Source organism: Oxyura jamaicensis, chromosome 2 (assembly GCF_011077185.1).
Source record: "Oxyura jamaicensis isolate SHBP4307 breed ruddy duck chromosome 2, BPBGC_Ojam_1.0, whole genome shotgun sequence".
NCBI classification, from domain to species: domain Eukaryota; kingdom Metazoa; phylum Chordata; class Aves; order Anseriformes; family Anatidae; genus Oxyura; species Oxyura jamaicensis.
This window is the reverse complement of record NC_048894.1, coordinates 25671520-25692384: the sequence shown is the minus strand read 5'-3', so window position 1 is coordinate 25692384 and position 20865 is coordinate 25671520. Positions and strand designations below refer to the sequence as shown.

Genomic DNA, 20865 nt, shown 5'->3' with positions numbered 1-20865 from the left:
CACCAGCCTCATAAGACCTTGGAATTCTATCACAAATTACTGCTTTTATAGATTTCTAATTTTATAAAAGTCATAAAGTTCCTCAATAGTCTGCACTAAATGGAAGCTGATATTAAGTCAAGCAGTTTTGGCATCACATGCACAAAGGATATATTTAGCTTTATCACTAGGAGATAAATGCATCTGCAAGTCTCTAACATGAGGATTAATTGTGTTTCATTTCAGGTTTCAGTGGATCTGAAATAGAAGTAGATTGGAGGGATGGAGACAGGGAATGGAAATAGGTGAATTTCAAATCTTTAAGTCATTTCTCCTCTTCCATTAAGGACAGTCAAGAAGATGTGCCATTCTGCACCGTGGGATGTGGTCATCACCAAGCTATGCAGGCTTGAGATCAGATGGGAACTCGGCATGGCTCGTTAATGCAAATCAATTTTAATTTCAGCTGGGTAGATTCTTATCCTCAAAGCCTTGTATTCATCACTATAATGGTTCAGAATTTTCAATTTATATGAGTTTCTTGGTTGGAAGTACTATTTTACTCTTCCATTTTCTCCTTCTCTTTGTTTGAGTCTTATTTCAGAGAAAATGGCAGTCACTTAGCTCATTGTCAAGCTGAATTGTTCTTTTTTTTGTCAATGTTTCATTTTCACATCGTTGTTCTTCCTGGTTCCCCCTTGTGCTCCCAGATGTGTCTCTTTAAAATTCAGAATTTTGTATAATTATGGGGCAGTCTTTGGAAGCCTACGCAGCTACTACCCAAGCTGTGTCATGTTTGGGGAGCATTAGAACATTTTCTTCTGGCTGCTAGCAGTACAGATGTCATCCTGTAATTACCGTGCTCTCTTTAAAACAGAGAGAGAGAATATCATTTCCAGCTCTATCAGTGTAATCTCTAATAAAAATCATTAACGCTAATCATCATTAACATTCTGTGCAGTGCATTAGTAGTCTGTTTGATACTGGTCCATTAAAAAATACTTAGCCTTGAGTTCAAAAAGTCCTACATCACTGTCTCGGGCAGCTTATGCTTGGTGCGCAGCCATAACATACCCTGCTAAAACGGCCGGTGTTGTCACAGATGTTAGATAGCTGAACTCTGGGAAAAGGCTAGGTACCTCTGTGAGCAAGAGAGGACTTGCTTTTATCGATTACCCTGACATGAAGCTGAGAGGCAAGAGAATTCTAGGAAGAACTTTACAGAATGTATTGATTAGGAAATATAGCAAATGAAATAAAATAATAAAATGTAATAACCATATAATAAAAGATAGCATGACATTGAGGAAAACAGCAAAGCTGAGGAAAAACAAAAGGGAAGAGCGATATCAGCCTGCAATTGATATAAATGCAGGTTGAAGGTAAAGCAGCCCTGTAAAGCAGTTCTCCTAATTCCCTTATTTTTTGAAGAATCACTTCAGTTTTAAAAGCCTGGAGTCTGTAATGGGGTCAGCAATCAATATAGGGCAAAACATACCAAAGAAAAGAGTATGATTGACAAGAAAACAGACAAAGCCTAGAAAATGATCAAAGGAACATCATGAAGAGGCTCAGGTAATGAGGATGGCTGGACTTCCTGGCAAAGCTATTCTCACAAACATAAAAGTGGTGCAAGGAAGGAATGACATTTTGAGATTTGAAGGTGGGTGAAAAGGTGGAACAAGAAGGCAAAGCTGTTCTTTTAGAAAAGAAGACAAGAAGCACAGCAATAATGCCTGAGACAGCAGGATAGCCAAGGAAAATAAACACCGTGGTCCTTGAGAATGGACAGAGGCAAACTTCAGTGTTATAAAAGATGTTTGGTTAAAGAAAATTAAGGGCAATCTAAGTATTGATGAAGTACCATCTACTTCATGTTACTTCATATAATTGTTACTTCATATAATGAAGTAACATCTACTGCCTTTGAGAATTTGGAAGAAAGTTCAGATCGCAGAGCTAGCCAAGAGGTTTCACTCATGTATAATTGCCACTACTTTTGTGCAGTTCAGTGTTTCAGAACCTCGCCTAAACAGAAAACAAAATGTTAAATACACCTATGTTGCTTGGCAAATACTTCACCAGGTTATTAAATATTGCTGGAGAAGGGCTGCACAGTGTTCCTTTGGCTGGCCATGGAGAATATCTCAGGTCCACAGAGCAACTTTTAAGCTGTCCTCATTCACCAGTCTGCCCTCTGTGCTTGTTATCTGGCAACATTTCAGGCAGTGGGGCTGGGTGACTGTGTAACTGGCACGTATTTCGCTGTGGATCCAGACCTGAATGAGCTATGGAATTTATAACTTATAAGAAATGTACAAATGAGAAGGTCTGACTATTTTATGGGACAAAAGCTTAAATGGAAAACTCAAAGCTTTGCTGTAGGTGAAAAATTGTAATTGCTATGAACACCAATGAAAAAATACGCTTTATGGAAATTATTCTGTATCTTGTCAGGTCTGCTTTTTCTACAAAATTCATGTGAATTCACTTGATTTTGTAGCTGTATTAGAAATGGAAGAAATCAGTTTTAAAAAGTTATCTCCAGAAAGGCATTTCTCCCTGAACGTGATATGACTCTGGATCTTTAGAGTTATGGCTACTTTTCCCAGTTTCTTTAAATGAGTGAAATTTGTTGGAACTGGGCATGTTTGCCTGAGGTCAGGTAGGAAAATATATACAACATCAATTGATTTTGGTAGTGAAAGATCAGGCCTTTGGAGCAGGGCTCTTTTCCCACTACTAATAGGGAGAACCTGCCAGCCAGTCTTATTTCTCTGCTAAGAATGATCATATTTCTTTTGCAATTTAATTTCTCATTAGAATTTGCAGTGTGCTTTTGAGTAGCTTTTGCATTTAAATGTGGAATGACTGAGATGTTATACGAAATAATCTACTACAGTGAAATATTGTATTGTGAAGCTCGTTTCAGCAGCTTGAAATAGGTGATAGGTTACTAGGACTTAGTTCAGGGTATCTTGTTCTTGGAGTCAGTGTTTTTAGAAAGGTAGTTTTATTTCAGGAAATTTTTTTTTTTAAATATATTCGGATGATAATTCTAACACTGGAAAAAAATTCTGTATTAGCCTTGGGCTCATTAAAACACTAGATTTCTCAAGTATCAGCAATGGATTAACAGACCAGAATATTTCCATGAGTCATTATTTAAAGATGTAATTGCATAGAAATAATGTAATTTAAGCAGAATACTACAGAGTAGTTCTTAGGGTTCACACTGTTCTGCCATATCTATTTGTCTATGTGGTGCTCTGTTGGGCTGCTGTGAGCTCCCACAAGTCTAAGTAGTTTTGTCATGTTAAAATGGAAGCACACACACTAAATATCAGCACAGGCTCCTATGCACCTCAGGCTTAGCAAAGATTTCTTTCATTTAGGAGTTAGCAGGAAGCCAAGTAGATATGCCATTCCCTAAGATGTGTGTAAACACCTAGTGAGTTGGACTCTGTTGGGCAGCTGTTATTGTTTGCTTCCAGCTTTGAATGTCCTGGGCAGGACATGTTTTAAAAATTACTCTAATGGGAGGCAGATGGATCTAATTCTTTTGTTCAATGTCCTTGTTTATGCTTTAAAACCACTTGCATTGAGATGCTTCACTAACAGAATCTCCCTTTCCCTAAGGCCTAAGAACAGAACAAATTCTTATGCGCTGAATCTACTCTCTCCCTTTTCCATTTCATAATTGTCAGCCCTTTCTCACAGAGGAAACTGATGGGGCTCTCTCTCCTCTGCTCATCCATGTATTTTCATGGTATGTGCAAGAATTTAATCTTTCTGAGATGTCTTCCTTTCTATAATGTTGGAAGAGAAGGCTATAAAAGCTGTTTTCAAAGCTGAAGGCAAAAAGTTTAGAATACTCTCAGCTGAGAAACAGGCATTTAGCTGGTAGGGAGGTGAACCAATAGCTAAGAAAAAATGCTGGCCTTGACCTAGGTGCAAAAGAGCCCCTAATAAAACCAGTGGAGGTCTTTGGTTTGGTCTGTTGCCTTTGACAGAGTGCTTCCACTCTACAAGCAAGGCACAAGTCTTAAAAATGCCTCCTATTTTTCACAAGTTTGCTCTATGTCCTCAAAGTTGTAGAAGAGTGCAAAACAGCTTCAAAATGGAAAAGAAATTCCCCCTCTCTCCAGTTGATTTTCTCTCTTGCAAACACATGGTGCACTCAAAGACAAGGGCCCTGACCACGGGAGTTGGGTAAGCACCTTGCAACTTGCCAGGAAGACAGAGAAGAAAGAGCTGCCTGTGAGGTTTCATCATGGATTTTTTTCCTTCCCCTTACCTGTGTCCTTATGAACCTCACATACGTGTTGTGGGTCTAGGCAAAAAAAGGAGCCCCGTTCTGCACTTCCTCTATAAGTCCTCTTAAATTCTCATTGCTCTTACCTGTTCCAGATCACTGCTGAATAGACTGCGTACCTGAAATGGCAGAGTCTGCTTAAACAGCAGTGTCATTGCACAGAGACGGGTGCAGGAAACCGAGAGGTGAGTTACAGAAAGTATCTTCACAAGCATTTAATTCATCAGGGAACTATCAATCAGATGAATTTGCTTCTCCTGTTTTGGATTCATAGAAGTCGACAACTAGAAGACAAAATTATTCTCATCTGGATTACTTTCTACCCGGAGTGATGCTGCAGTTTGCTGCCGGGAGCTTTCCTCGTTTGGATGGGTGTACTTCTGATGAGCCAGCTGATTTTCAGAAAGAGTTGTGGCACTGATATTTTGCAGCAATAGCCCTTGGGATGTTCTTGGTCATGCAGGGCTCAGAAGATTTGGACAGTAACTACGGCAGTGAAAGATCACCCACTGAATTCAGGTACAAACAACGAAAATGCCCTTCAGAGGTGGGTGATTACCGTCTAAGCCAATAGGTGGTGCACTGCCCTTGTGGAAGTGGTAAAGAATCACTTGCTGTTTCCTAAAGGTCTTAAAAATGGGCGTTTAGCAAAACTTCTTTCATTTCACACAAAGAAACGATTTCTGCAGCAAGAGAAAACGAAATATATGTGTTTCTAAATGGTGTTGACATTGAAATAATTATTATAATGAATTATATATATTTCAAATGCTTGTTTTCAAAAGGGCATTCATCTGCTGTATTTGTTTGGATGCTTATCTTTGGGTTAATGAGAGCCATTGCTTCCTGATCAGTTGGAGGATATGCTTAAACCTGGAATGATGTTTAGGGAATTTTGCTCATGCAAGACCTGCATTCAACCACCTATTTTTCAGGAAAGGACTAATTTATTCCAGCCTAGGAACGCAGAAATACAGCCATCTCCTTGGAAGGTCTTTGCTTATGCACCGTAGATTGCGTTTGGATTGCATCTGAGATTTATATGAGAGCAATACAGATAATTAATGTTTTTTTAATGTGCTGATAATAAAGCTTGCGTAAAGGGAGATGAATTATAGATTAGTTCTGATCGTATGTCTGAGAATTGCTTTATTTGAACTTGCCATTGCTTCATTGTTTGAAATCTGTCTGTGTGATTCTGGCACTGTAAAAGACGGGATCAGGTGGCTCTTAGAAAAACAGCTTCTACGAGACCCTGCCTCAAACCACTAAGCACTGCAGCAAAGCTAACCACGTCACAAGTGGCAGTGTGGTGGAAATGGAGATCTGTTAACAGGACTGTTATTTGGTCTCTTACTTGTGTTAAAGGACATTTGACTATTTGCACAGTACTCATATTTTAAACTGCTTTAAGGTAATTGTCAGGGGCTCATGATTTTCCTCCCAGTGAAGCAGCCTGGACACTTATAACTTTCCCTTCTATAACCGCTTTCCAAGATTTTGAAGTTTCTTTTCTCTCTGAATTGGTTGAATCTAAGATGCTCTCACCACCCGTTTTTCACCTATTTATGCCACGTTCATGCAAAAGCTCGTGCTTCAGAGAGCCCGGCTTGCTGCCAGCGGAGCCTGCAGGAATGGCAGCAATAAATGCCAGCCTGGTGGTGGGCCCAGAGAGCTGCACTAGAGGAGCGAGGAAAGGGGGGGGCACACAAATGTGTAACCAGTCCCACAGTGTTGCAGGGAGGAAAACTGGTCTGAAAGCATCAGTACTGGCATTTACAGGCGTATCACAGCTGAGCACTGGGTATGTCAATAGCTCCGTGGTCTCCTTACCCAGTCTTACCCAGATTCTCCAGCAATTCTGTTCCTGTGCAATACGGCCACAGGTTGCTGCAAATTTAATCTTTAGCTTTGTTACTGCAGTAATTTTCCTTTGCTTGCAGGTCTCTGTGTTCTGAATGTCAGCTTTAATCTGCTTTAACCCAATTGTTTTAGCAAATTTATGCTAATGGTCTAGTCGTGTCACTGCTGATGCATACCTGCTTATAATTAAATTGCCCAGAGATATTCCCTATAGAGACAGACCGCCCCCAAAGACGACTGAGTGAACTTTACTAAAAGTTTATGCAACATTTTATGTTCCTGAAATGAAATAGTATGAAGACTCCCTGCGCCACCTGTAGTTCATTTCATTTATTTTCAACCATGGTCCTTGGAGAGGAAAGAGTATCTTCAACATTGTGCATAGTGTAAGCAAAAGACTTGACTGTATGGTAATTTCTAATGAGCTCAAAACCCACGGGCCAAACTGAGTATCTTTGGGGTGCTAATACAGGTTGTGAGGTAGGCGCTGTGTTTTTTTATTTCAGTTTGATTTCCAGATGAGCCCACTTTCTTAGCAAAGGTACAACAACACAGAACTTGGATGTTACCAGGAGGTTGTCAGGAAGTGCCGTGGAAAAGATGAGAGAGAGAACAGGAGAAACCAGAAGATGCCAGAAGAGACAGCATTTTCCCTTTGGAGTTTCCTTTCAAAATCTTTTTTTTTTTTTTTTTTTTTTCTCTCCCCTCCACCCCCAAAGTACAGTAGTCCACATCCCAGTCCTAGCAATAACCCTTGCATACTTCCTAGTGAATTAGTGAATTACACGGACTCAGGGAAGTATCCTTACAGTCCTTGTGGAAAATTCCTGGCTTCTAGATAATCCAGGTGAGAAAACAAACTCTTAACATTTTAATAATTTAATTTTCTTTTCTTTACAGCAGCAACAACAAAAAATTTTTAAATACCAAAACAATGATTGAAATACTAATACTTGAATAATCATCACGGTCCAATGAATAACAGTAGGTATTTACATGAAACTATGTTCTATTCACTTAAGAGAAAAAGGGCTATATTTTATTATGGCAATTCTTTTATGAATTTGGCACATAGCTGTAGGCACACAGCAGCTGCAACTAGGGCCATGTTTTGATATTTGCCCTTTTTTCCTTAATGAGTTGTGAGCAAGAATGAAAAGCTTCCTTCAGAAACAGGTTTTTGTGCTTATTCTTCCTTGCAGTGTTTGGAGCTGCGTTTGGACTCTAAGCCACTAACCTTCGGGGGCTGTCTTCAGTTTTGCAGGGACATTCTTCTGGATATTTTCTTTGGGTTTCCCTTTGGAGGATCCTGCTGATTAAGCCTGCCTCACCTCTCCCCTTACCTGCTCTTGCTGTTGTCCTCATGGTCCTTTGTGTGCTCTCCAGCACCTCTCAAGTTCTCTCCGATTCCAAACCCACAGCTGTTTAAACTACAATTCATGTAGGGCTTTCAGAAAAGTGCTGTATGATAGCAGTATCTTAACAGAATCTTACAAGGTCTCAGCAAAGAACAGGCTTTGGATCTTAGTGTGTTTCTTGTGATTTTAAATTATTAAAATTAACAATGGATAAATTTGCGTCTTGTACACAACTGTAAGAACTATAAGGGCCTAACAAAAAGCCTCATCTTCCTGACAAGATGACTAAATTTAGATGCCTTGCTCTGACCTTTGCACATCATTTCAAAAACACAGTCCTGCTGATTGCACCAGAATGCCAGCCAGCACAACTCTCTCAACAAGAAGCAGCTTTTGACAAGACAGAAGCTTCATTTTCCTGCTACCTTTAAACAACAGAATGATCCTTCTTTTGGACATTAATCTTGCTTAGAAGTTGGGAAAAAAAAATATTTATGGTTTTGAAGTTCTTGTACAATGAGGCATGATAAATTTTCTTGTGGACTTTTCAAAAGGTGATGTTGAAATGAAGAGTCAAGTAGACAACCCCCCCTTAATGCAGCTGCAAGCAGTTTTTAAATGCTCCAAGCAAATGTTTTACAGCAATGGGCTAAGAAAGATACTAACAGTAATGGAAATGTATTTAAATTCTGGCAATAAATATCTGCTGATGCATCTAAGCAAGTAACTTTACTCATTCAATAGTTTCTTTTGGAACACTGGACATGCTTTATTTCATTTTTTTTTCACAATTTATTTAAACATCTCACATATACAAAATACATTTTCTTTTTTTTTTTTTTTTGAGAAGTGATGATTCTTTTTTTACCCATTGTAGAAGATGAAAATGAGATTTGAAAGCAGGCACACCTGATTTTGGAGGACAAAGATGAGGAAAAATGATCCACATGCTTAAGCTGGGGGTGAGACAGGACATTCTAAGCTTTGAGACAGACTTCAAAGAAACAGAAGAAATATTTTAAATTCTGTTAGCACCATCAAAGTTCAAGTATTGGAAAGATGCTCTGTAAATAATGAAATTAGCACCACGGTACTCTGAGTGGAACTGAAAGTAACTCATATGATATGGAGAAGTGCCTACAAGGATGTGGATCACACTTAGTGTATGAGGTAGTTTAAACCTTTGGAAGTCATGGTTTTAAACTTCCTCTGTGGAAGATATTCAAAGGCCACAAGTGGTGCAAACTTTCATGATTTTTTTATTTTATTTTTTTTTTCTTTACAAAGGTTGACATTTCCCAAAGCAAGGTGTTAAAATCTTGAAAGACTTCCAAGTCCTTTTGGGGCTGTATTAAAATTTCATTGCACAATGCTCCAATCAATTCTTCTCCTTCTCTTTCGCCCAGAGTTTAAGCAAGTAGATGAACAGAAGGAATGGAAGGAGTCAGCTTTCATTATAAAGAGAAACGACAAAGAGAATAATTTTTGGGGGGGGGCTTTAAGTTAATTTTAGTTCATTTATTTGAAACAGACTGGGCCAATGTCCAAACCGAATTCTTGGTCAGCGCCGCCAATATCCAAAGGTGCAATGTCGAGGATGGGCAAGCGAGATGGCTTATTTGTTCTGTATTCAATGATCGTTTTGCCCCATTGATTGTTCTTTTTCTGCAAGAGAAGATTCATTCGAGTTATTGCATTGCTCATAGTACTGAGAATTGTTCTACCTGATTCGATAATTTCTGAAAGAAGTTCATGTTAATTTTGCTGCCATTGTTTGCAAGTAAGATACCCATATCAAACTATTCTTTTCTCTGATAAAGAAGAAACATCTACTTTAATCTTCTGAAGCAGTGTGTGTGATGCTCTACATTATTCACACTGATGTTAAATCCTTGGAGAGCCTTGCCAGAGCTATTGAGGACTTCATCCTACCCCTCCCGTAGCCTGTGAACTACTTTCTAAAGAGTCTTCAGTTTACACAGAATTTGGGTCTGGTCCCTCTTAAAAACCTTTTCTTTCATGCCACACTGCACAGTACAGGTAGGATTTGTTTGTACCCCAGTCCTTTCCACTTGTTAAAGATCAGCATAATTGGTTCTATAGGCTACTTATCTTCAATGGGCAAAATTTTGCTGATCTCACTGATAATCTAGTTCTGAATGAAAGCACAACTCTGTCATTATCGACATCATGGTGCACGTGCTCTGTGTTACTTACAGAGCAGCCATCCTCAAGAACGCTGAAAGTGAATCTGCTGTTGCCTTCAGCTCGTAGTTCAACATCGTTGGAGCCCTGCAGTATGACAGCCTTTTTAAGATTTCCAGTCTCCTCATCCATGTAGGCAATGCTGTTCTTGCAGTGGTAGGTGATGTTCTGGGAGGCATGGTTGGCCAGCAGACGCATGAAGGCGAGCTGGGTGGCCATATCCTTTGAAGTCACACCTTCATCGTTGTATTCAAACTAAAGAACAGAAAGGAAACCAGTCAATTGTATTGCTGGGGAAAGGTGGATATTTGAGTATTTGTTCTAAGAACGTTAAAAAAAATCACAGAAGTCTGCCTACTGCAACTGAAGAGCTAGAGAACACCAGATGAAAGTAGCAGGAACTAGGCTGAAAATCAGGCATGAGGGGATGCAGTTAAGCTGTAGAACTCTGTTCTAAAATATAGCTGTTTTATGTTCTTATACTAAACAACTTGGGACACTGATTTCATTAGACTAATTCAATTTCATTTAAGAGTTACGTAGTTAGATCTTAATTGTACATAAGAGATTTTCAACAGGCTGTTGTCTAACATGCAGCTAGACGTATTTCTTGGTTTTACTTAGACCAGCAATTCTGAGTGTTACTGTAGCATACACTTAGATATTTTTATGACACATAATAGATCCTATCTAGGAACAATGCAATATATCAAAAATAAATCTGAATTAAAAGGATAAACAAAGATGTTTTTCCTTACTTTTTCAGACAGTTTCTGGACTGTTTTTATACCAGTGTAGCATATTCCAGTCCAAGATTCCCTTAGAAATAGCCACTTACACTGAATTAATCATTTGCAGACGCCAAGAAAAATTAGACTAATACTAAGAAATCATTTTAGTGAACTGTGATTCAACTCAGAAATGGAACTGTGTTCTCTTGAGAGAAAAGGTAAAAGGGTAGTTTTTCCCCTTTTCCTATTTTTCCTCTAAGAGTTTAAGTCAGGTTTTGCTCGCTGAGAGACAGTAGATGGGGAATTCTTCAGACAGCACTGTCAGAAACAATCATTCTCCAGTACATCGCTTACCTGACTGCCACCATTGATCGTTTCACCAAACCATACGTGCTTCTTGTCCTTGGGGTTCTTGTTGACATACCAGTTCTTAGCAGGAATATTCTCAGGGTTAGCATGGATGCAAGTCTCACCAGTGGCAAAGTTACAGTATGCTCTAATGGCATCTGCAGAGCAGCCTTGGTTAGGATCAATCCAGTAGAAACCTGTAATTGAGGAAAGAAATATGAACAATAGTTCACTGAGACTAACATTTGCATTCAGTTTATAGTTTATAGTTTAATAGTTTGATATAGTTTATAGTTTAGTAGTTTGATATAGGAACTCAAGAGAGGGGTCATGAATATCACAATTAAGTAAAATATTAGGGTAACGGGAGAAATATGTATTTTAGATTGTCAGTATATAGGAAATTGTATTCAAAAACAAGGCAAATATTTTTGTATTATTTTGAAAAATTATTGCAATAATTGCACAATAATAGATATGAAGAACTTGTCAGAGTGACCTCATAGATCTGTATTTTCAGTGAAGGCAGACAGAACTTCTTCACCTGTCATTTAGTATTTTCACCTGTTGGCCAGGGATACCATTCATCAAAGAAAGCCAATAAGCTGAAAGTACCACTGACACAGAAGGGGCAAATATCTGGCACTAACGTACCGCTGCTCCATTCTGGGTGGCTAAGTCTCAGGTCACGGCAGGTGCGAGCTGGGTTCTTTCTGGAGCCTTCTGGGGTCAGCAAGGTCTCAATTTGGTTGTTCAATGTTTTCAGAGTGGCATCAACTTCGTAATCCTTGGGTCTGAGAGAAGGCTGATCAGCCCGGTAGTATTCTGCGTCGTAGCCAACTTCATATCCACCACCATTTGGACCAGGGGGACCAGGGGGGCCAGGAGGACCAGGGGGACCCTAAAGTTTTTCAAAAGCAAAAGACAGGAAACATTCTATTATAAATATGGTTCTCAGTTGACTGCTTCCACACATGCATTGTCCTACTGAAGACCTAGCACTCTCAGCTCTAATCTGAGGAAGGATTTATGGACCCGTTGTGTGGTGACTACTAGGAGCTAAAGCAGTAGAAGTGTCACTGTGGAGGAATGCCACATCTTTGTGCATATACCGGCTGGCCATAAGAAATGAACAAGGACTTCAGGTTTATTAGGGAACTGTTGAAATGTCCCTATTCAGGAAATGTTGAATGTTAAATAACAACATTTGGAAGTTCTGTTTTTTTTCTTTGTTGTTGTTTGTTTTTTCAAATGAAAACACATCTCTCTAAACTATTATGCTTTTGAAGTTATTTTCTTGTAACTGTGACTGAAATGTGTTAAAACAGCAAAACATAAGTTATACTCACAGCAGGGCCTTGGCTACCATGAGAGCCACGTGCACCAGCAGGGCCAATAGGTCCAGGGAGACCATTGCGACCATCTTTACCAGGAGGACCAGAAGGACCTGGAGGACCCTGAAAGGAAACTCAGTTTAATGACAGGAGAACACTACAAAAAGGGATTCATAAATACAAGTGTAAAAATTTATTGCATAAGACAATGGGAGAATTATTTGCATATGCTTTTATATTTACATACCCTTGGGCCAGCAGGACCGTTGTTACCAGGAGGACCTTGATCACCGTGTTGGCCCTATTGGGAAAGACAAATATATAGTCATTTAAAAAAATGAAGTGCTACACATTGTAATAGCATGATTCAAGAGGATTCAAGAATAGCATGATCAGCAGATGTATTTGGGTTCACAGAATGGAAATCTAGGGCTACTGGCATTTATTAGTGGAGCTGGGATATAAAATGCCTGTTTTAGGGAGGGAGGAGAGAGGGTGAAAGGACATATTTACAGAGATAACCTATATAGAAGTCTCTACGTTGTTTCTTCAAATTTTCTGAGAAGCCTTTACAAGTCAGAATTCCTAAAGAGGATACCAGAATTTAAAGGGAAGATGATCTACAAATAAATTCCGCCTCTCTGTGATACAAAAGCTTTACAATTTCAGAGAAAAAAAGGGGAAATAATACTAAAACAAAAGCAGAGGTTTTTTTAGTGCATTAGTCAAATGCACTTGAGTTTCAGGGCTCACAGTATTCACAGTTCTAAGATCAACTATCAACGGCGTTATGAAAACTTGCCAATTTATGTGGAGAGTATTGAACGTTAAAGAGGATCTAATGGTCTTTGAAAGATAATGCAGACTGGAATAAGTCAAAATACAGAAAATCATTTACTTACAGCAAGACCAGGAAGACCCTGCAATCCATTGTGTCCCTTCAAGCCAGGCAGACCTCTATGACCCTTGTCACCAGGTTCACCTTTTTCACCACGTGGACCTTGTGGGCCCTAGGAAGGGATACAGATGTCAGAGGAACAAAACAGAAAGCTTCAAGTAGTTATTACTGTCAAAGCGAAAACTAAGAGCAAGCATTCTGTGTTATGCCATAGGTTACCCCTGATATATTTATGTGCATCCTGCTTAAACACCCAGGGAGAGTGTCAATTCCAAAAGCCTCGGGATTGGTCCCAGGAGAGAGACGGTTGATCAAGAATCTAGGTCTATAAATATTGACAGCTCTTTAAGCACTCCTTTTTGGGCTTGAGCACAGTTGTGAGCCCTTAATAATAAAGCATATTTTCTCTTCTTGCAACAATATAGTAATGTACTTAAAAATCAGACTTACAGCAAGACCTCTTGGACCAAAAGCACCAGCAGGACCAACGTGACCAACAGGACCCTGAAACAAGTACAGAAAATGCATGTCACTGCTGTATATCACATTTTGGTTTTTTTTGCAGAGGTATGATAAGCATGGAACTTAAGTAATTATCCACATAGTTCAGGCTTTGATGTATAATGTATGCATGTATGATGGACAAATGTTAGTCCTGTATCAACCAAAAAATACAATATCTCATCAACTTACAGGATCACCGCGGTTTCCAGGCTTTCCAGCAGGACCAACTTGACCATGAGGACCAGGAGCACCCAAGGCTCCACTGGGACCAGGGCTACCAGGAGCACCACGCTCACCCTGGAAACGAGGGAATACAAGAGGAGAGATTGTGTTACTACTGACTTACACATATTGGAATGCTTCTTTCATGACCATGAAATAGAAGGAAAGAACAAATTACCTTGAAACCAGGAGCACCATCACGGCCTGGAGGACCATCATTTCCAGGATTGCCCTGTTAAAATACCATTTGAGAATATTAAATTCCATCAACATTCATATCGCACAGAACTGTGTGTCAGCCTAATTGCTCCCAATGAGATTGAGAAGACATTAAGGTGGGTTAGCTAAAATCTTGAAGATAGCAAGCCTTTCGTTATAGATGCCACTCTTGAGTCCCTTAAATATATTCATGTTCTCAGAAAACGACAGTCTTCAAATATTTTGGGTTTTACAAGATCAGTATAGAATACAACTTTTTTTTGTTCTTCTTCTATTTCTCTAAATGAAAATTTAACACTGCAGTCCTCCAATTATCAAATAAGCCTCCCTGATAGAGCCCACAGAAAGCTTTCTAATAGTTATCTGTACAGGATAAAAGATAATGTGTACATATTGTATTTTAGCTATTCTTGTAATGTAAGTTATATCTAGCCATTGTATGGATACCCTTCTTAAAGATGAACTGCTAACCTGGATGGCTAAGTTCGATAGATACATTTATTCACTGCTCTGAAGAGCTGGTAGCAAGGCCACCAAGACATTGGAAGGTACAAGTTCACTAGCAGAACAACCACCAGTTGCATCCAGTTTTTCTCTGTATTTGTCTTTGGCTCAAAACAAAACAAAAACAATCTTGAAGAGGAAATAAGACATAGCTTACATCGCGACCAGCTTCACCAGGAGCACCATTTGGACCAGGAGAACCCACGGGACCAGAGGGACCACGAGCACCAGGAGGACCAGAAACACCCAGGGGACCAGGTTCACCCTAATACAGGAACAGTGGTAACAAAATGTGACATATAATACAACAAAAACAGTCTTACAGAACTTTTGGCCTATATCTAAGAGGAACATTTCTCTGTGATTCAGAAGAAGTGAAACAAACAAGGAGACAAGGAGAAACATATCTAACTATAGCAAACTTTATCTTCATTCTAAATTTTCTGCCTCTTCTATGCCTTGCTATGAACAGAAACCTCTGATGCCATTCAAAAAATATGCTCACCTGCAGACACACATCTTGTCTGTAGCAAGCAATAATTTCTCCTGCTGCTCTAAGTCTGTAAGCTCCATGTAACTATAATCTGTTTGCATCAGCAACAGAAACAGAATCTAGATCTCCTGTCCCATAGTGTTCCATAAGAGGAGACCTCATTTTGCTTTACACTAGCCCATTTAAAGTAGTTAACTAGACATATACTCACTGTTGCTCCAGAGATGCCTGGAAGACCACGTTCTCCCCGAGAGCCAGGCAGACCAAGGATACCAGGAGCACCAAGAATACCCTGAGGACCTGGGGTACCAGGAGGACCCTATGACATGAAGACATCATTAACAGAGAAAATATGATTTTAAAGGCCCTTCACAATTCTCATTTCTTCTGCTCTGTAACCGCTTTCTGAAGATCTCACTGCATGTCAGTGCCAGTTCCCACACAGAAGAATTTGTAACCAAGGCAGAAAACTTTAAACTCCAAAGGTAAGGGTCTGTGAGGAGGTAATGCTGGTTATATTCCTCCCCTCCCCAACTATTTCCACAACAGTGAAAATGCTCCTTCTGAAAAACTGCCATATGCTTTTCCTTTCTAGAAAACTAGACAAGACCTATTGAGTCCTTCCCATTCACTAACAGCGGGTGGTACAGGAAAACTGGGGTATTCAGTATAGAGAAGATGACTGTGTGAGGGGATTCCACAGTGAAGAAATTGATCATCTGATTCGGAGATAGCTTTAGAAGATATCTAGGCAGTTCCTAACATCTCCAGACAAGCCCTAGAGCTTTTTACTGACCCTTTGAAAGGCAAAGGTTATTTAGTTAAGAGATTTTTCCTTAAAATTTGAGCACGTGCTACTAAACTTGGCCTAAGTAATCATCCTGACTGATCACCCTATTTATTATCTTAATTACAGTCAGGCCCTCTAAGTCAACTATGTTTTTATTACAACATAAAACTAGGACATTCATTGCTTTATACCGGACATTATACAGCCAATTTTCAACTGTCACCTACAAAATTTTAACGCATGTCTGACAAGTACACCAAAGACTTTACTCTTAGCTACATCTTTATAAACAATTTCTTGAGTCTCAGTGGAGCTTCTGCTTAAAAGCTTTGCCAAATTTAAGGATACAGGAGAAAAGCCTTTCAGAAGTACGAGAAGTGTCTTAGAAGACGTAACATTTACTTGAAGAGAGAGATTTCTAATGAGGTATGATACTTAGTAACTTACAGCAGCACCAGCCTCTCCAGATGGACCTTTCTCACCAGCAAAACCAGGTGGGCCAGCAATACCTTGTTCACCAGTACGGCCAACTGGACCAACATCACCACGCAGACCTCTAGCACCATCTTTGCCAGCTGGGCCAGGAGGACCAGGGGGACCAGTGATGCCCTAGGATTGAGTATGAACATGACATCATTACAATATAGACTAATTAACTGAGGATAACAGGTTTCATTTTATGGTTTTAACTTTCTATTATTAATATGTATTTATTTCATTATAATATATTATTTTATTATAATATGTATTTATTTTAATTCTAACCTAAATTAAATGCATAACTCCCACTCTGGGAATTTAAGCAGTTAAGTGACTCTCATCCAGGTAAAGACCTGAAGTAATTCCAGTACAGTCAGAGTTTGAATCCACCTAACTCAGATGAGGATTATCCCTAACCAGTCCAACTTTGCACTTGTCTCCCATTCAAACTTTTTCATTAGTTACTTACAGCAGGGCCTGGAGGACCAACTCTACCAGCAGCACCAGGGAAACCAGTCATGCCCTAAAAATAAAAGGAAAAAGGAAAATTTGGTTTAAAGGAAACGATGACTTTATGGAAACCAACAACATTAAGGTTAAAAGCCTGAAGACTTACAGGAGGACCAGCATCACCACGAGGGCCAGCAGGACCAGCAGCACCAGCAGGACCCTATGTGTGAAGGATTGAAAGAGACAGATAATTCAAGTAAAGACTGCTTATATTCCCAAAAAATGGAAGTCAAGACGTCAGTTTCACTCTTACAAAAGTTAAGGGCGATTTTGTTATTTATTTTAATGGGAGGAGTACTGGGCCCTAAAACAAGATTTATGTCCTAATACTAGAGGTAAGAAATTCTCACGTATGTTTTAAATAAATATAGCAAGGACTGCAAAGAGTTGCATAAAGCATTTGTGACTCCAATGAATCTCCCCTGCAATCTCCCTTGCCAATGCATATACATCTAAGCATATCTGGAAGTAAAAAGGTGAAAGGTGCAGTAAGGCAAAAACCAGCAAGTCCTCTGTTTGCACTATATGACTGCTACAGCCATGTAGTTCCAAGGCCTGGTATTGCCCTAAAGCATATGGTAAGATCCCCAAGCCATGTTATCTTGCAATGCTTCGTAGTATTTCAAAGCCTGACTTTCTGCATTATTTCCACCAATTCCCCAAAAATGGGCTGCATGCAGGTGAAGTAGCGTATACCTTTGGACTATAAAGGTGTAAGCACATAAAAGCCTTTTTGCAAGTGAGTGCACAGACAAATTTGCACATATGCTTCTGCATGACTGGGACTGAAACTCTATTTGCAACAGGATATCCTGTCTTTGAGAGGAAGGTATCAGGGTCCTCAGCTCAGGAACTTACCCACAAACACCCCCTGAATGGTCCAAGATAGACTGATTTTGCTGATCTTCAGGGCAAGTTGAAAATTATTTACTTATTTCTCTTCCTTTCAGTTCCAGACTCACGATCTGAGCCCACATAAATAGATTGACAAAGTTTATATAGTGGGTGAAAACCAGAATGCTGACTTTCCTCACAGCCTAGTTTGACAATTTGTTCTTTTTTAATTACCTTTTCAAAATTCAAGGCCTTCACGCTATCATATTTCCTGCTTAGCACAGTTAGGAGCCATGCATTTTACAGAGACAGTTCACTTACTGGTGGTCCAGAAGCACCAATTGGCCCAATAGCACCTGTGGGTCCTGTTTCACCCTTAGGTCCTTTAGGTCCACGTTCGCCTTTAGCACCAGGCTGACCAGCTGCACCCTATGGGCAGAAAAGAAACAGAATAAGGAGTTGGAAAAGCATGCAGAGAAAGTAATGGTGTGAATCACTAAGAGTAAGAGGGCAACAATACTCACAGGAGGTCCAGCAAATCCACTAGGACCTACGGGACCGGGCTCGCCACGTTCACCCTAAAGAGAGGGCAATGAATTGGCTTTAAAATGGCATTTTTCTGAACATTGTCTTTGACACAAGACTTGTGGAAGGAATTTCTACTTACAGGAATACCACGGGCACCAGCAGGACCGGCAGGACCAGCAGGACCTCCTTCACCCTGAAACAGAAGGCAGAAAACATTATGTGTGGGAAGGCCACACTAGTCAGAACACAGTACACCTGGTGGTGCAGAGGCATCCACTTGTCTCTGTTTTGACCTGCACTGCTTTAATAATTTCTAACGATAACTGGACAGGATAAAGAATCATTATGAGCTAATGTGTGGTTCTTCAGCATCATATCAGAGGGTCTTCCCACTGCATGAGCAGCATCGCAGCAATTAGCCTCAATTGGAAACAATTCTGATAAAGCCCAAATCGAAGTCTTCTTTCAGTAAAAAACACTGCCATATAGATGTTTATCCCTTCCCTGTCCTTTTAAGAAGAGGCATGGGTGCTATGGCAAAATCCCAATAAGCCTTGCTTTCCAGATGTGAAAGACTTACAAAACTTACACTCTAACAAGTTAGAATTGTTTTTTATTAGACTAGACACTTCAATACTCCCACTATGGGTAAACTATATAAACAAGCAAGACTATTTTTCATTCAAAGAGTACACTTACCCGATCACCAGCACCACCAGCAGGGCCAGGAGCACCAATAGCACCAGGGAGACCCTATAGGCCAAGAGACAGGACATCATTTCTAACAATATGTAAGCAAGAATGACTACTTAATTTGCTCTTTTCTCCTGGAGATAGATGTGATTTTCTTCCAGGTATTTTAATATAAAGAACACTTAATATAAAGGACACATGATTTTGTCAAATAAAATCTATGCCATTATTTTCTTCCCAAAGCATGCAATCCAGGACAGGCAACCAAGATGTCAAGTTAATGGTAATTTTGTGTTTTTACAGGCTGCCTTTTGAATTGGTTGTCTCTGGGCTGAGCCTATAAACTTCCAGAGGACAATATCACATTGAAAACTGTCTATGAAATACATTCATCTCTGCTGATGTCATTTCTCTGCTTGTGTGCATGAGAAGTGATTGCTTTTCTCACCCCCCAGATTCAAACATCTCTGAACAAGGGGCTACACCATCATACTAATTTGCCTCAAAACAAACAGCTGTAAGAGGAAATCCAATACACTGGGAAATTAAAGTCCTAAATATTCTTTTTAGTCACTTAAGTTCTGAAGTGCAGCAAGATAAATTCACGTAGAACCAAGGAATACTTACACGAGCACCATCTCTTCCTGTGGCACCAGTATCACCTCTCAGACCTGGGGCACCCTAGAAAATCATACACAGAGAGGAAAAAAGCAATTATATTGGCAATGAACAGAAGAGTTTCCAAGAAAGAAGCCCTGAGCTGTTTGCTAAGTACTTGCATTACAGAGATATATATCATGGTGGGTTTGGTGTGAGAACAGACTTAACCTGTGTGTCAGTGCATAGTATTTTACAAGACGTTGTAAGCAATTTTTATCCTAAGTTCCTTACAACTGCATTTACACTAAGTGCCTATTGTTTTGACTGAAAGAATCTAAGTTTCAGAAATCTCATTATAGAGTTTAAATAATGAACTGAATAGAATTTAGAACAAGATGTACGTATCAAGATAGAAATCAATTAAAGATAATTATATGAATAAAACAGAGCTTGCAACAGGACTTGCACTGAACTAGACTTAACAGCTTTATGTATCTGCTTATGCTGGCTAAAATGGTTTCTGATTTTATTCATATCTGATATAATCACAAAATTTTTGTAATTGATTTACATGTCATAGGCACTGCACCTAGAGTAGAGCTGTTAGGGATTTGATCAGAGATTCAGTTCTTTGTGATCTGTAAGCCCATTCCTGCTGTAAAGCCTATACAAATTTAATATTGTTTTGGTAAAGGTAAGTTGATTGTTACCCAATCCTGTGAAGTACTAACTGCCACTTAAACCAATTTGAAATGCTGAGAAAAGATCAAAATACAACCTTAGTACCTCAAAAGATTGTCAGTCTGTTGGACCAACAGAACTTGTATTTATGGAGTATTAACGAAACGCCATGAAATACAGTTTCACAATAAATGAAAGTCATTTGGGTAACCTCCTGCTTTTTTTTTTCTTCCAGCTAGTGTAATTCAAGTATCTCCCAAACCTGTGTATGCCATAACAAAGCAGGTTATACCACCAATCTTACCTTCTCACCCTTGCCTCCTGGAACACCAGCAACACCTCTCTCTCCTGGGATTCCACCAGGGCCAGCAGGACCAGGACCACCAGCAGCACCAACATTACCAGGCTCACCCTAGCAGCAACAGGACATCTTGTAAGACAGAGTGAAATAATTCATACAATATGGAACAAAATTGTCATTACTACTAAGACCGTAATTCTGCTTACTTTAAATAGACTCAACAGTAGTATTTGGTCTCAAGCTATTGTATATAAAAAGTATATTGGGTATAAAAAGAGCTTAGTATGAATTTTGGCCAAAATCTTTGACCCTGTCTCAGAGTAACTGTATTGCCAGCTATCCTGGTTTCAGTTAGGACAGAGTTATTTTTCCTCCTAGTAGCTGGTAGGGTGCTATGTTTTGGATTAGGATGAGAAGAGTGCTGATAACATGCTGATGTTTTAATTGCTGCAGAGCAGTGCTTACACCAAGCCAA

General features: G+C 39.5%; 1 protein-coding gene across 3 annotated transcripts in view; it reads right to left on the bottom strand.

Moving 5' to 3' along the window:
* Positions 1-8751: 8751 nt before the first annotated feature.
* Positions 8752-20865, bottom strand: part of COL1A2 (collagen type I alpha 2 chain) — a 36782-nt gene continuing 24668 nt past the window's right edge. For 2 of the 3 annotated variants that reach the window (XM_035317175.1, XM_035317176.1), the window contains exons 32-52: positions 20394-20501; positions 19436-19489; positions 18815-18868; positions 18255-18308; positions 18112-18165; positions 17909-18016; positions 16860-16913; positions 16713-16766; positions 16211-16372; positions 15185-15292; positions 14638-14745; positions 13936-13989; positions 13725-13832; positions 13482-13535; positions 13036-13143; positions 12381-12434; positions 12149-12256; positions 11454-11700; positions 10806-10996; positions 9733-9975; positions 8752-9180 (exon numbers count right to left, since the gene is read on the bottom strand). In XM_035317175.1, coding sequence (XP_035173066.1) covers positions 9034-9180; positions 9733-9975; positions 10806-10996; positions 11454-11700; positions 12149-12256; positions 12381-12434; positions 13036-13143; positions 13482-13535; positions 13725-13832; positions 13936-13989; positions 14638-14745; positions 15185-15292; positions 16211-16372; positions 16713-16766; positions 16860-16913; positions 17909-18016; positions 18112-18165; positions 18255-18308; positions 18815-18868; positions 19436-19489; positions 20394-20501 — 2232 coding nt within the window. In that variant the 3' untranslated portion in view covers positions 8752-9033. The remainder of the gene's footprint in view (positions 9181-9732; positions 9976-10805; positions 10997-11453; positions 11701-12148; positions 12257-12380; positions 12435-13035; positions 13144-13481; positions 13536-13724; positions 13833-13935; positions 13990-14637; positions 14746-15184; positions 15293-16210; positions 16373-16712; positions 16767-16859; positions 16914-17908; positions 18017-18111; positions 18166-18254; positions 18309-18814; positions 18869-19435; positions 19490-20393; positions 20502-20865) is intronic. The other variant, XM_035317177.1, reaches the window with a different exon arrangement.